Raw genomic sequence first — 13072 nt, 5'->3', positions numbered from 1 at the left:
ACACAATACTTCAAAAGCCTATTCTGGCCTTACTCCACGTTACCAACTGAGCAAGGAACATGTGGCCGTGGAGGTGGACGGCCGACTTACCCTTCCCACTTCCACGAGGTTGGTCACCATTATGATGCTTGCGGTGTTTTCGTGCCACACCATCCTCCAGAAGTCATAGATGGTCTCCTGCATTGGTCCTGCAGCAAAACAGAACACAGACTTTTTTTTTCTCTTTGTAAGTTTGCAACTGGCCAGTTTCTGGGGCTTGCAAATAAACCTATCAAGGCTCGCATGCAGTCCCCTCACTTTTATAGATGGACTTAGCTCTCCTTTCTAGTACCGATGCTAGTGTTGATGGGTGCCCTTGCTCAAACAGCACCTCCAGAGATACTGAATTTTTCATGCATGGTTGAATTTTCGCATGTCATCAAATGTCTCTGCATTTGAGCTCTTTCTACCTCTCTTAAACGACTGCTGTGAAAGAAAGTTATTTCTCCATCATTTAGCTATTTATCTCCATAATACTCAAGAGTGAAATTTTAAAAAATGGATAACATCACTCTTCCTGCTAACAATTGGCAGATATCCCAGGGAAATGGTATATAGAATGAAATGAGCCTCTGTAGGAAAAATGGCCTCTTCTTGTTTCTAATATTTTTCTTATTCTGTGCCATCTGTCAAATTAATCCTTTTTTTTTTTTCACCTGACTTCCAAAAGTGAGAGAGAAATTAGACTTTTAAGCAGATGTACTTCCTGTCACTGAACGTGATCAGTACCTCCTTGCTCAACTCCCGGGATCTGAGTATTCCAAAGCTCTTTCTTATGGACCCGGGAAAAAAGGGGAGGGGGGAGGCGGGCATTACAAAATGCCAGTTCTATAGAAGCAGGTACAGGAATTTGGAATATAACATTTCTTCGAAACCAGATTTGTAAAAACCCTAATCTCTACTTGATGCTCATGCATGTCTGAGGGTGTAAGCGTAACAGTACAAATCTTTAAAGAACAAGGAGAGGGGCGCCTGGGTGGCGCAGTCGGTTGAGCGTCCGACTTCAGCCAGGTCACGATCTCGTGGTCCGTGAGTTCGAGCCCCGCGTCAGGCTCTGGGCTGATGGCTCAGAGCCTGGAGGCTGTTTCTGATTCTGTGTCTCCCTCTCTCTCTGCCCCTCCCCCATCCATGCTCTGTCTCTGTCCCAAAAATAAATAAACGTTGAAAAAAAAATTAAAAAAAAAAAAAAGAACAAGGAGAAATGCAAGGAAACGAGAGGAGCACAACCTCAAAGGCACAAGAGCCACATGATACGTGGGGAATCATACAAATGGTCAGGCACATGCTGGGACCAGGACCCGGTTGTACTATAGGATCTTGACAATGCAGATTACTGGATCTGGAACTCAAATATCTGACTTTGAGATCTGCCTCTACCTTTTCACTGGCTGTGTGATTTTGGACAAGTTAGCCACTGTAAGCTTCAGTGTTTTCATCTTGCTTGATCTACATACTGATTTCAATGACACATCTCAGGGTTATTTTGAGGAGTCGTGGAGTTAATGCATACCTAGGCATTTTATAAATAGCAAAGCATGAACACGAAGACAAGGTGTGTTCAAAGATATTTATAAGTGGTCCTTCCTTGGCTAAGGCTTGGACACTGAGTAATGGTGGCACAGCCGGGGCCCCCCTTCAGGTACCTCCCATTCATCTTGACCAATTATCAGCTGGTTCTTGGGTAATTTTTCTTCTCCAGTTTCACCTCAAAACCTCCTTGCCTTCTGTCTACAACACAAGCTTCTATCATTCCTCCTTGCTGCTCTGACGACACGCTCACCCTTCCTGGGAAAACTGACTCCACCTCCTGATGTCTCTGTGTCTTGTCCCCTGATGGGTCCAGGCCCGCCACCTCTCATGAAGCTGTGCCCCGCCATTTCAGCCCACGCACGTGCCATTCTCCTGAGGTATGGGCTGAGGATTTCAACGACTTCAATCTAAGGTTACAGAGGGGACACGTAAACACTGGATCCCATCCATCACTACGTTTGTAGCCTGTGGACAGGAGCATTCATCGTGTCCTGAACCGCTTGTCGCTTATTCACAAGAACAAATATACCCTGAGTCTATCTTTGTATACACAGATAGCCTTCCCAACATGACTCCCCTCCCCCTCCGCAAAGAGGCGGCCCAGGCACTTTCTGCTTCCTTCACTAGATACACGGGCCTGAGCCACCTAGTCTGCAAGTTGCAGAAAGAGTTCTGATGACCATGGCTGTGGTGGATGAATCAGATGTTCCAGCATTGTGGATGGCATGTGCCTGCAGAAGAAAAGCCACGTCTCCCTTCCGTGTCCAACAGGAGTCACTCCAGAGATATTCCAGGCTGTGGGCCAGTTCCCAAGTGCAGCTCACTTCCCCTTTCTGAGCTTTAGACTCCCTTGTGATTATTTAAGATCCCCCTGGAGGGAAACATGGCTGTGGCTGTGGTTTTACTACAATTTCCTTAGTGCCTTATGGAACACCTGGGACATAGCAGGAGCTCAGTGAATAAGTGAATCAAGAAGTGAGCCTATATGCTTATGTATAAATTGTATTATTTACTATTAAACATACTAAAACATATCTCAGGATTAAGGAATATTAATAGATCATATTTACATGATTTCCTTCCTCAACTTCTATTTTGGAGACTATCTATAGAAGCTGGAAAGCACATCGGCTTCACTCCTTTCCAGTTCATTGAAAGGGGGCATCTTTTGCAAGGGGCTCTTCGGAATGTGTGAGAGCAGTGATCAGGCAGGCCTCAGAGTGCTGTGACTGGACTACTGCTCCCAACCACCAACCAAGTCCCTCCTCTGTTTCCCAGACTCAAGGCTTTGCCTCTCAACTTAACTCAGTCCACTTCCCTAGGTAACCAGAGTGCCGTCCTGGCCTCCAGTAACTGTTCCCTACTGAGGGCAGTGGTTCTCAACTCTAGCTGCAGGTTACGATTATTGTGTAGCTTTTAAAAAATTCTGAGATCCTTGGGGCGCCTGGGTGGCTCAGTCGGTTAAGCGTCAGACTTCAGCCAGGTCACGATCTCGCGGTCCGTGAGTTCGAGCCCCGCGTCAGGCTCTGTGCTGATGGCTCAGAGCCTGGAGGCTGTTTCCGATTCTGTGTCTCCCTCTCTCCCTGCCCCTCCCCCGTCCATGCTCTGTCTCTCTCTGTCCCAAAAATAAATAAACGTTGAAAAAAAAAAATTCTGAGATCTGAGGTGCCTGGGTGACTCAGTCGGCTGGGCGTCCAACTCTTGGTTATCGGCTCAGGTCATAATCTCATGGTTTGTAAGTTTGAGTCCTGTGTCCCCTCTGCACTGACAGTGTGGAACCTGCTTGGGATTCTCTCTCACTTCCTCTCTCTCTGCCCCTCCCCTGTGCTCTCTCCCAAAATATTTAAATGTTTAAATTTAATGTTTAAAAATCTGTTTTTATGTTAAAAAAACATGTTTAAAAAATATGTTAAAAAACATTATGTTTAATGTTAAAATTTTTTTTAATGTTTAAAAATGTTTAAGCAATGTTTAAAAATTTCTGAGCTCTGGGAAGCTTGGGTGGCTCAGTGGGTAAACATCTGACTTCAGCTCAGGTCATGATCTCACAGCTCGTGAGTTCAAGCCCCGCGTCGGGCTCTGTGCTGACAGCTCAGAGCCTGGAGCCTGATTCAATTCTGTGTCTCCCTCTCTCTTTGCCTCTCCCCCACTCATTCTCTGTCTCCCTCTAGCTCAAAAATAAATAAACATTAAAAAAAATTCAAAAAAAATTCTGAGATCCTAACCCAAAAGACTGATTTAATTGGTCTGGGGTGAGGTTAGGTCTGGGTGTATTTTCAAATCTCTCCTGGTGGAGAACCACGGATCCAGAGCATCAGGAACATTCGGCTCTACCTTCTGACCTATCAGGTGGTCTCATATGGAGGAGGTGAATTGCAGAACACCAAAGATTTGTTTTGAATCTACTAATTAGTCTAACTCTGGGTACCAGCAATTTGAATGGAGGAATCCCATTTCTCTCTGATTTAGAAGGAACTTCGTACATAAAATGTCGTCTAGGAACATGGCTGTATCACTTCACCAAGGGGGCTCAGAGGCTATGAAGGTGATAGGGGTTTTTAATGTTTACATAACTACACATGGGTTAACTTTAAAATCAAGGGCATTTATAAGCATTAGTGGTTCGCTTGGGTGATTATATAAATGGTATTCTTGATGATTTTCTTACTTGCTGCCTTAAAAAAAAAGATTGGGATAGACTAAAAAAAAAAAAACAACAAACAATTAGGATAGAAAAATTAGACTAAAAAAAAAGACTGGGCTAGAAAAATGAAATAGGTGATGTTCTTTTCAATGCTAAAATTACAATCAGTATCCAGAGGAACTGTAACAGTTTGGGCTAATATCTGAAAATGAATTTGAACACAAAGATTATTCTGAGTTGATCCCAGGAAGAAAAAAACATGCAAGGAGAGGGTCCCCATCTCCCCCGGTGTAGTTTTGGCTTGGTTTCCTGGTCTCTTCTCCCCTTCACGTGTGTGCCACTGTGCTGTCATTTGAGAGCAGCCCCCTTTCTGACACACCACATGACCTCCCTGATCTGGTGGCCATGGCGGTTCACCAACAAAACTGTTCGGGGGTGGGCACTGAAGAGTTTTGTCCTCTTGACTAATGATGCAAGATATTTTCGTGAATGTTCATTCAAATCTTGGTTTGTGTTTTCATGCTTTTTTTGGAGGGGAAGGGGACTAAAGGAAGAAGGAAGGCACCTGAATTTAAGGTTTTAAAAAAAAAATTTTTTTTAACGTTTATTTATTTTTGAGACAGAGACAGAGCATGAATGGGGGAGGGTCAGAGAGAGACAGAGAGAGGGAGACACAGAATCTGAAACAGGTTCCAGGCTCTGAGCGGTCAGCACAGAGCCTGACGTGGGGCTCGAACTCATGGACCGCGAGATCATGACCTGAGCCTAAGTTGGACGCTTAACCGACTGAGCCACCCAGGCACCCCGGAATTTAAGGTTTTTAATGCAAAATTGATCAGTCCTGTTTTTCTTTTCTTTTTGAAATTATTCCAATTATACTGAATAATGTATTTCAAATTATTTCCTGAGACACGAATAAATTATGACTCAGAGATACATGTCTTCTAACAAAAATCAAAAAGCATGCCAGAGGCCAGCACAGGACAGGCTTTACTGATACCAAGATCCACTCCCTTTGATTTTGGTAGCTCCTGGTGGGGTCTGAGTGACCCTGGTCACCATGAGCCTTCAGATAAATGCCCGGGATTCAAGGTGGTTATCCCTGGCACCTGTGCCCTGACAGAGCTGAGATTTAGGGCGGAACACCAGGGGAGAGTCAGCATTCCTCTGCCTCTGATGTCTGTCTCCCAGACGCTGGTGTGGCACATGCCCTTACCACGAGGACAAATATAGAAAGGTCACTGGGGATTGCTTCCAGGGTGGACAAACAACTAAACTCCTAAGACAAGGAATCTACAGAGTTAGGCAAAGGACTCTGGAAAACCTCCGTCGCTCAAGGGACGAACGGCTGTGACCGACAGCCCCAGGATCTGATTTCCGCAGTTTGTGTCTGGGTGGGAGCCTCTGAGATTGCTATGGCTGCATTTTACCGATGTTTGCACAACAGGCAAGAAAGTTCTTCCCAGCAGTTGTCCCCCTAGGGACTCAAGCAAGTGCAAGGGAAGGTCTCAAAATTTCAAGAATATCAGGCCGATAATACATTGTTTCCCTCACAATGGTGGACTCACGTGGACCTCTGCCGAGAAGAAAATGTGTGCAGGGGCCATTCCTACCACCACCGAGCCCGGAAGGAACAACAACAACAACAACAATAAAAAGGTCAGGAGGGACTAGAGCACAATAAAAAAAAAAAAAAAAAAATTAAAAGCAATGACAAGCATCAATGAGACATTCAAGGTGGGCTCTATTGAGTAAGGTGAGTTCTTTCAGTTCATGGAAAGTGAGCGATATTAAAAAAATCGTAATTTCAAATCTTGAGAGAAGACTTGCATCTCTTTTCTTCATGTTCTAATTTCTATATGGTGTGTTTTCTGTGTTAACCAGAACTGCCAAGAAATCAAGGTCCTTAAGCTCACAGTGGCATATTGGAGTTTTTTGAAGGGAAGAACGATAGTACAAATTCAAAATGTGATCCCGTCATGAACAGACTAATACCTAACCTCTTTTGGGCACCTGCTGTTTCTCAGGTCCCGTTTGAAGTAGTTTAACGTGTAGTAACTCATTAAAAAGACTGCATTCCAGTGTAACAGGTGCATGTTACTGGAAGGAGAGGGGCCCCGGGGAAGTCAGGCAGATTGTCTGAGGGCACATGGCTCGTGGGTTGCAGAGCTGACATGTGAGGCCTTACCCCACTGTGTGATGCTGCCTCCGTGGCAATGTCAAAAGCGACTCAGAAGGGTTCTAACCGACAGGGGCGTGCGCGCAGTCATCATGATCCCGGCAGGAGGATCACAGAAGAAAACCCACGTCGACCACCTGAAAATACCTCTTCAAACACGCATAATTGTAATCGGGGTGATTCCTGCCTTCCAGCCTCCCATGGGTCCCCCTGCCACAGAATCAAATCCAACTTCTTGAGTATGGCCAGCCGCAGTCCCCTTCTCCACTGCCCCTACTTCTCCTAGGTCCTGAGCTGCCAGCAGTTGGGAGCATTTGCAGTGCAGAAGCCCTCCTCCGATTGCTATCCGTCTCGGCTTGGCCCACTGAAGGTCACCTCGTCAGGCAAGTGTTCCGAGACCCAAACCATGGTTCCCTGTTTCTTCAAACATTTACAGTCAGTTGTGAGGCCAGTCTGTTCTTAATGTACGTCTTCCTTGGAGGTCTGTGAACGCGGACCTGACCATTCGGGTCACAGTTTCTCGGTGCCCAATGGTCTCATACCTAGCTTGCTTCCCTCATTCACACCCCCTTGCTGGCCCCTGGTGGGAATGTGAGCATGCAGCCTGTATCTATAGGTGAGCACCCAGCCTGCTCTGTGCCAGGCACCCTTTGAGGTGTAGAAGGGGTGCCAACGTGAATTACAGAAGAATAGCCCCTACTTTCAAGAAGCTTGTAGTTGTAGAAGGTAGAGAAAAGTCAAGGACATATTACATTCTCATTTAAAGGGAAGTAAAGTAAGAATCCTAAGATACTTGCATTTCAAACTGAGCTATGCACACTTCTGGAGACACATGGAGATTTTCCATGGGGTACATGATTAGTTTGAAAAGGATTCATTTCTAGATACTTAAGTCTATACGGACGCCATCAACACTGATCTCCCCGAGAAGGAGCCCCCATGCACAACGGGCTTTCTTGCACTTGACAAAACTCTTACCCATCTCAAAGACTACTGTGGGGAGCTGCTCAGGTCTGAAACAAAGCAACTGACTGAAATACTGACTCTGAAAAATCACAGGGCTTCCTGCCTCCTTTGTCTGAAACAAATTTCTATTTTGGGTGAAACTTGACGTTAGAAATGGAGTATTTTTTTTAAATAAAGAGAAAACTTTGTTAAACAATGCCATTGAAACCTGTATTTGATCATAGTAGAAGTCGGGGTGGGGCGCCTGGGTGGCCTAGTCGGTTAAGCGTCTGACTTCAGCTCAGGTTGTGATCTCATGACTCGTGAGTCTGAGCCACGTGCTAGGCTCTCTGCTGACAGTTCAGAGCCTGGAGCCTGCTTCAGATTCTGTGCCTCCCTCTCTCCCTCTGCCCCTTCCCCACTCTCGCCCGCTCTCTCTCTCTCAAAAATAAATATTTAAAAAATTAAAAAAAAAAAAAGAAATCAGAGTAATTTGGTACATGTTGGGATGCTCTGAATTCAGAACACTTGAAAGCAGTAGAGGCTGGTAACACTTATTCTTTTAAATGGAAGTAGAATGGGGCGCCTGGGTGGCTCAGTCGGTTGAGCAGCCGACTTCGGCTCAGGTCACGATCTCGCGGTCCGTGAGTTCGAGCCCCGCGTTGGGCTCTGTGCTGACAGCTTGGAGCCTGGAGCCTGTTTCGGATTCTGTGTCTCCCTCTCTCTGCCCCTCCCCCGTTCATGCTCTGTCTCTCTCTGTCTCAAAAATAAATAAACGTTAAAAAAAAATAAAAAAAAAAATAAATGGAAGTGGAATGTCTGGCTTGAGTGCCGTATTTTTCCTGGATGAAACCCGTGGTTGGAGGTTTCATGTGTTTTCTTTCAGGTTAGATATGCTTAAGTCTATAAAGCAGTCAAAATATATTTATCACATATCATAAAATGTTTATTCTAATTACATCAGTCCTCATTTCATCTTAGAAAACATTTAATACTATCTCCTTTTAACAAGTAGGGAGTCCAACTACCAGAAGGTCAAGTCCAGAGGGAGCCGCTCAGCTCTCCCGCAGCAGGCAGACAGATGTGTGCCCATTGTGGAGGGACCTGTTTTATTTACTGAACAAAAACTCTCAAGAAACACGACTATGTCGAATCTGAACAGCAAACAAAGAGTAAATAGAGAGGTAACGCAACGAGTAATGAGAAAGGCACATTTTAAATATCTTAGTCTAGGTGTATCAAAAAATGTTGAACTGTTCCAAGGATGGCTCCCTGGACATGTCGGTGGCTGGCAGAGACCAGCAGTGGAAATGTCCAGGCAGTGTGGAAATGTCTGGAATCCCAAAGACAGTGGTGGCATGGCTCCACAGGGTGATTCCTCCGAAGCGTGTGGAGTATGGGGGTAGGGAGGTCAGAACAGTGGTGGGCAGGGTGACTGGCCTCCGGATGGCCTTGCGCAGCTGGCACACTCAAGGTGACCTAGTGCAGAGACGGGGATCCCATCTGAATCAGACCGGGGAGACGGGCTGCCCTTGGAGGGCGGTTGTGGACAACACTGAGCTGGATTCTTGCTGTCCCTGGTGCAAAGGAGCTGAGGGCCTTGGGCTGGAAAGTAAAGGGGACTTGGGAAGCAGGATGACAAAGATAGTGAACAATTAAATGAGGGGCAGTGATGAGCCCCTCGGGCCAGGTGTGTCTTATGTGTACTGTCTCGTTTACGCATCTCTGCAACTGCATACTTTTCTATTTTAAGATGAGAACCAGGCTTAGGAGAATAAGTGCCTATTTGTTTGTTTGTTTTTAGGTATTTTTGAGAGAGAGAGAGAGAGAGAGAGAGACAGAGCATGATAGGGGGGTCGCGGAGGGAGGGAGAGAGGGAGACAAAGAATTGGAAGCAGGCTGCAGGCTCCAGGCTCTGAGCTGTCAGCACAAAGCACGACATGGGGCTTGAACTCACGAACCACAAGATCATGACCTGAGCAGAAGTCAGATGCTAACCGACGGAGCCACCTGGGCGCCTTTGAAGCTGGGATTCCAACTCAGGTCAATACAATTGCACTTAAAAAAAAAAAAAGTTTATTTATTTTTGACAGAGAGGGAGACAGGGCGTGAGTGGGGGAGGGACAGAGAGAGAGAGACAGAGACAGAGACAGAGAAAGAGACAGAGAGGGGGAGAGAGAGAACCCCAAGCATGCTCCACACTGTCAGCACAGAGCCCAATGTGAGGCTCCATCCCATGAACCGTGAGACCATGACCTGAGCTAAAATCAAGTACTGGATGCTTAACTGACTGAGCCACCCGGGCGCCCTGCACTTTTTAAATTTCAGAATGACCTCAACAGACCGGGGTGGAAGGCTCGTTTGTGAACATCAGTTCTTCACCTATGTGACATGACTGGTCCTGGGCGTGGGAGGGGGGTGTGTCTGGTGTGGGGTACACACCGAATGGTGGAAGTACAGAGGGAGAGGGCAGGGAACCTAAGGGCAAAGTGCCTGCAGAAAACCGAGGAGCCCTTGCTTTGGTCACTGGCCTGGCTTGGGCTCGGTCAAGTCCTTCAGCATCCAGTTCATTCCATTAGGACAGACGGCCACCGAAGGTGGAATACGAATGTGGAAAAAGACAAGCCTAGGATTTATGCATTTATTTTAAAGCTCTTGCTCATAAATAAAAGTGGTCCTAAATTTTTGATCCATTATTGTTATTGTTGCTGCTGGCAATAATCTAGAGTAAGTATTATGGAGTCAGTTATTCAACATTCAGAGCATTAGATGTCCCTTCAGTGGTTTCTGAATAAGTTTTTATTAGAAAACTTTATGTGATTTTTCAGTATGATAGTTCTGTAATACATCTATAATTTTACATTGAGTAGCTTTTCATTTGTAGCCGTAGTGAAATGTAAAAGGTAAAATATGCCACCATGTCTTACGGACTGAATCTGCCTCGTGTATCACAAAAACGATAATGGTGACACAGAAAACAGTCAGCTTCTGCATTAATAATCCTTAACAATACTTACTTGATAGGTGCATTTGCTCTCCCCTGAGGCTACTTATGTTAAAATCATGGAATTTTTATGAATAATTTTTGGTTTCAGCTGCAGAAAGTGGAAACCGAAGTTGAGACGGCTGGGTGCATGAGAGGTGATTTGCTCATTTTCCTGAATTGCTAAGAATATCGCCCCCTCCCAGATATTACCGTTCTAAAGCAACAACAGAAATCAATGAAGAAATTAGGAGCAAACACTGAGGACTGTTGTGTGATGGGGAAAACTTGGGAATACTTTCTTTAACTAAATTCAAAAATATAACTGGTAGCAATGATAAAATAGGATTTCCAAGGATAGCTCTTACGGGAAGCATTCTCTACGCCCAGAATTACAGGGTTCGGAATGTTCACCAGCCTACTGGAATTTTCACTTAGTGACAGCAAAAGAGAAAATTGGCATAAAGTACACCTTTTTAGAAGTAGTGTCAAAAGCGATGACTTAAATCACGCTGTTAAATAGCGTGTGCAGCTACTGATTTCGGTGGTTCTCGCACAAAGATAGATCCCTTCTTACCCTGGAGGAGGCTTCCCCACTGTGGGTCTTTCCCCTTTGCCTGGCCCACTCAGGTTAGCAGCTGCTTGCCAATTACCCTGTTTCTTCTAGATTGGCTCACAGGTGCGTGCTCCTCTTACAACCTAAAATGAGGCACACGCTTCCTGCCATATCCATGAGCAACCATCCAATTCCCTAAAATTGGCCTTTCAGGCTGAAATCAGAGAGTGTGCCAACATTAACTGTGCAAATATTCGGGGCTTTCCCTAGATGATAAGCGTCGTGGAATGTTGGCTTCCAGGTGCATTACTAGAACATATGCCATCCTGACTGGACCCCAAAAGGTCACGTCGGGTTTAACTAAGAGAAAATTGGTACAAACCAAACCCTAATGGACAGGCCGCACGCAGAGTCTAAAACGGCCCGGGAAGCCTCTGTCTGTGGGTCATAAACCTTCCACCATCATCTCTCTATTTTTGGTTAGTAATGTGTCTTTTGTCTTACTCACTTATTCGGTTTAAAGAGTTATGAAATATTTAACAACAAAAAGTATAACGAATGACTCAGCAGATACTCTTTGCTATGTCTTAACAAAGAGATACATTTAATCGGTCCCAATTTTCTTCCTAAGAAATACAAGGCACTTGCTATTTTAAAATTCTAATCTCTACCTTCCCATTTTTCATATTCGTATTGTCTAGTATTCTCAGTTGCAGTATGAGTCCGTCCTACCTTCTTTGGTCATTATTACAGTTCCTTTCTTTTCTGTTGTAAATTTTTACATACCTCCACAGTTTTTATTGTGGTTTTCCTTAATTTATCCCTGCTAGGATACAATTCCTGCATTTCCACACCAGTCTTAATTATGTCACAAGTCACAGCAAAAATAAAGAAGCACTTTTTTTTTCAAAAAAAGGAAACTGAAAACAAAATGAGTCAGGTATTCTGAGTGCTTTTTTCCTTTTCCCCTACCAGGAATTTTAAGACCTGGAAATAAGGAAATAAATGAAAATAGTGGCTTTGTCACCTAATTTTGTCATAATATTTTTAGAAGTTTTCTTTCCTTAATAAAAGCCACACGTGTTAAAATTAACCTAAATAAAGCATTTTGAAAAAAAATCTATACGATCACCCTTGGGAGTCTTCAAATAAGTTATTTTCGACACACAAGCATGTACACACTTTTAACCATTTAGATAAATTTGTGGAATGCTAAAATCCCAAATCAAGTTTAAAGAATAACTTTGGCTTCTCTCATACCACCTACGCCATATGATGACTTAAATTACAATCTTGGGTTTTGCTAAAGAAAAAAATACCAACATATTTTTCTCTATAAAAATGCTGGCACACAAACTCAAAACTAAAAAGGTTTCGAAAGTGATCGAAGTGTTCTAAATGTGAAGCAAGCGTAGAAAAAAAATCTGTCTATATGTCAAACCTAAGTGGAATAAGGTTGGTCTGACTGTGTTGCTAGGAATTCTGTTTTGGAAACGTGTTAATAAATTATTGGTGAAAATATTTAATATCCTGTTTGCTTTCCCCTGGGTAAGTAGTGAGGCTTCGGGTGTGGGTCAGGGTAGAAGTCACCTTTATCTGAAGCCATGGGAAGGATTATTTGCGAGTGTAGTGTTTATGGTTTCTTGTCTGCATATAAATATTTCACTGGGTATCTCCCTATATTTTAAAGAATATAACCATGGGGTGCCTGAGGCTCAGTCGGTTAAGCGTCCTGACTCTTGGTTTTGGCTCAGCTCATGATCTCACGGTTTCATGAGTTCGAGGCCCCCATCAGGCTCTGTGCTGACAGGTTGTACGTTGCTTGGTATTCTCTCTCTCTCCCTCTCTCTCTGCCCCTCCCCTGCTTACGTGGTCTCTGTCTCTCTCACAAATAAATAAACTTAAAAAATATTAAAGAGCATAACAATGATACTGTTATATAATTTAAAAAGAACAGTAATTCTTTAAACTCATTGGACACCCATTAACTATGGACTCCTCAGTCCTTTTCCTAAGCTGACACGCAGTGCTTGGGGACACCTGCATTTCCTGGGAATTTGCTGTGTGAAATGGATCTCAGAAGTAGTCTGCAGGAATTCCTTTTGCTTCAGCTCCACACTGCTCCTGGCTCTTTGGTGCAGATTGTAACTGACCACTTTTTTTTTTTTAATTTTTTTTTTCAACGTTTATTTATTT

General features: G+C 44.2%; 1 protein-coding gene across 9 annotated transcripts in view; it reads right to left on the bottom strand.

Annotated features, from left to right (window-relative positions):
• The window catches only part of PTPRM (protein tyrosine phosphatase receptor type M), an 806292-nt gene that overhangs the window by 58140 nt on the left and 735080 nt on the right, over positions 1–13072 (bottom strand). For all 9 annotated transcript variants that reach the window (XM_040479372.1, XM_040479375.1, XM_040479373.1 and 6 more), the window contains one exon: positions 91–188. In XM_040479372.1, the coding sequence (XP_040335306.1) occupies positions 91–188 (98 nt within the window). The remainder of the gene's footprint in view (positions 1–90; positions 189–13072) is intronic.

This window comes from Herpailurus yagouaroundi, unplaced genomic scaffold, assembly GCF_014898765.1.
Source record: "Herpailurus yagouaroundi ecotype Mexico unplaced genomic scaffold, PumYag 142, whole genome shotgun sequence".
NCBI lineage: Eukaryota > Metazoa > Chordata > Mammalia > Carnivora > Felidae > Herpailurus > Herpailurus yagouaroundi.
Note: the sequence above shows the minus strand (reverse complement) of the source record. Positions and strands in the feature narration are given on the sequence as shown.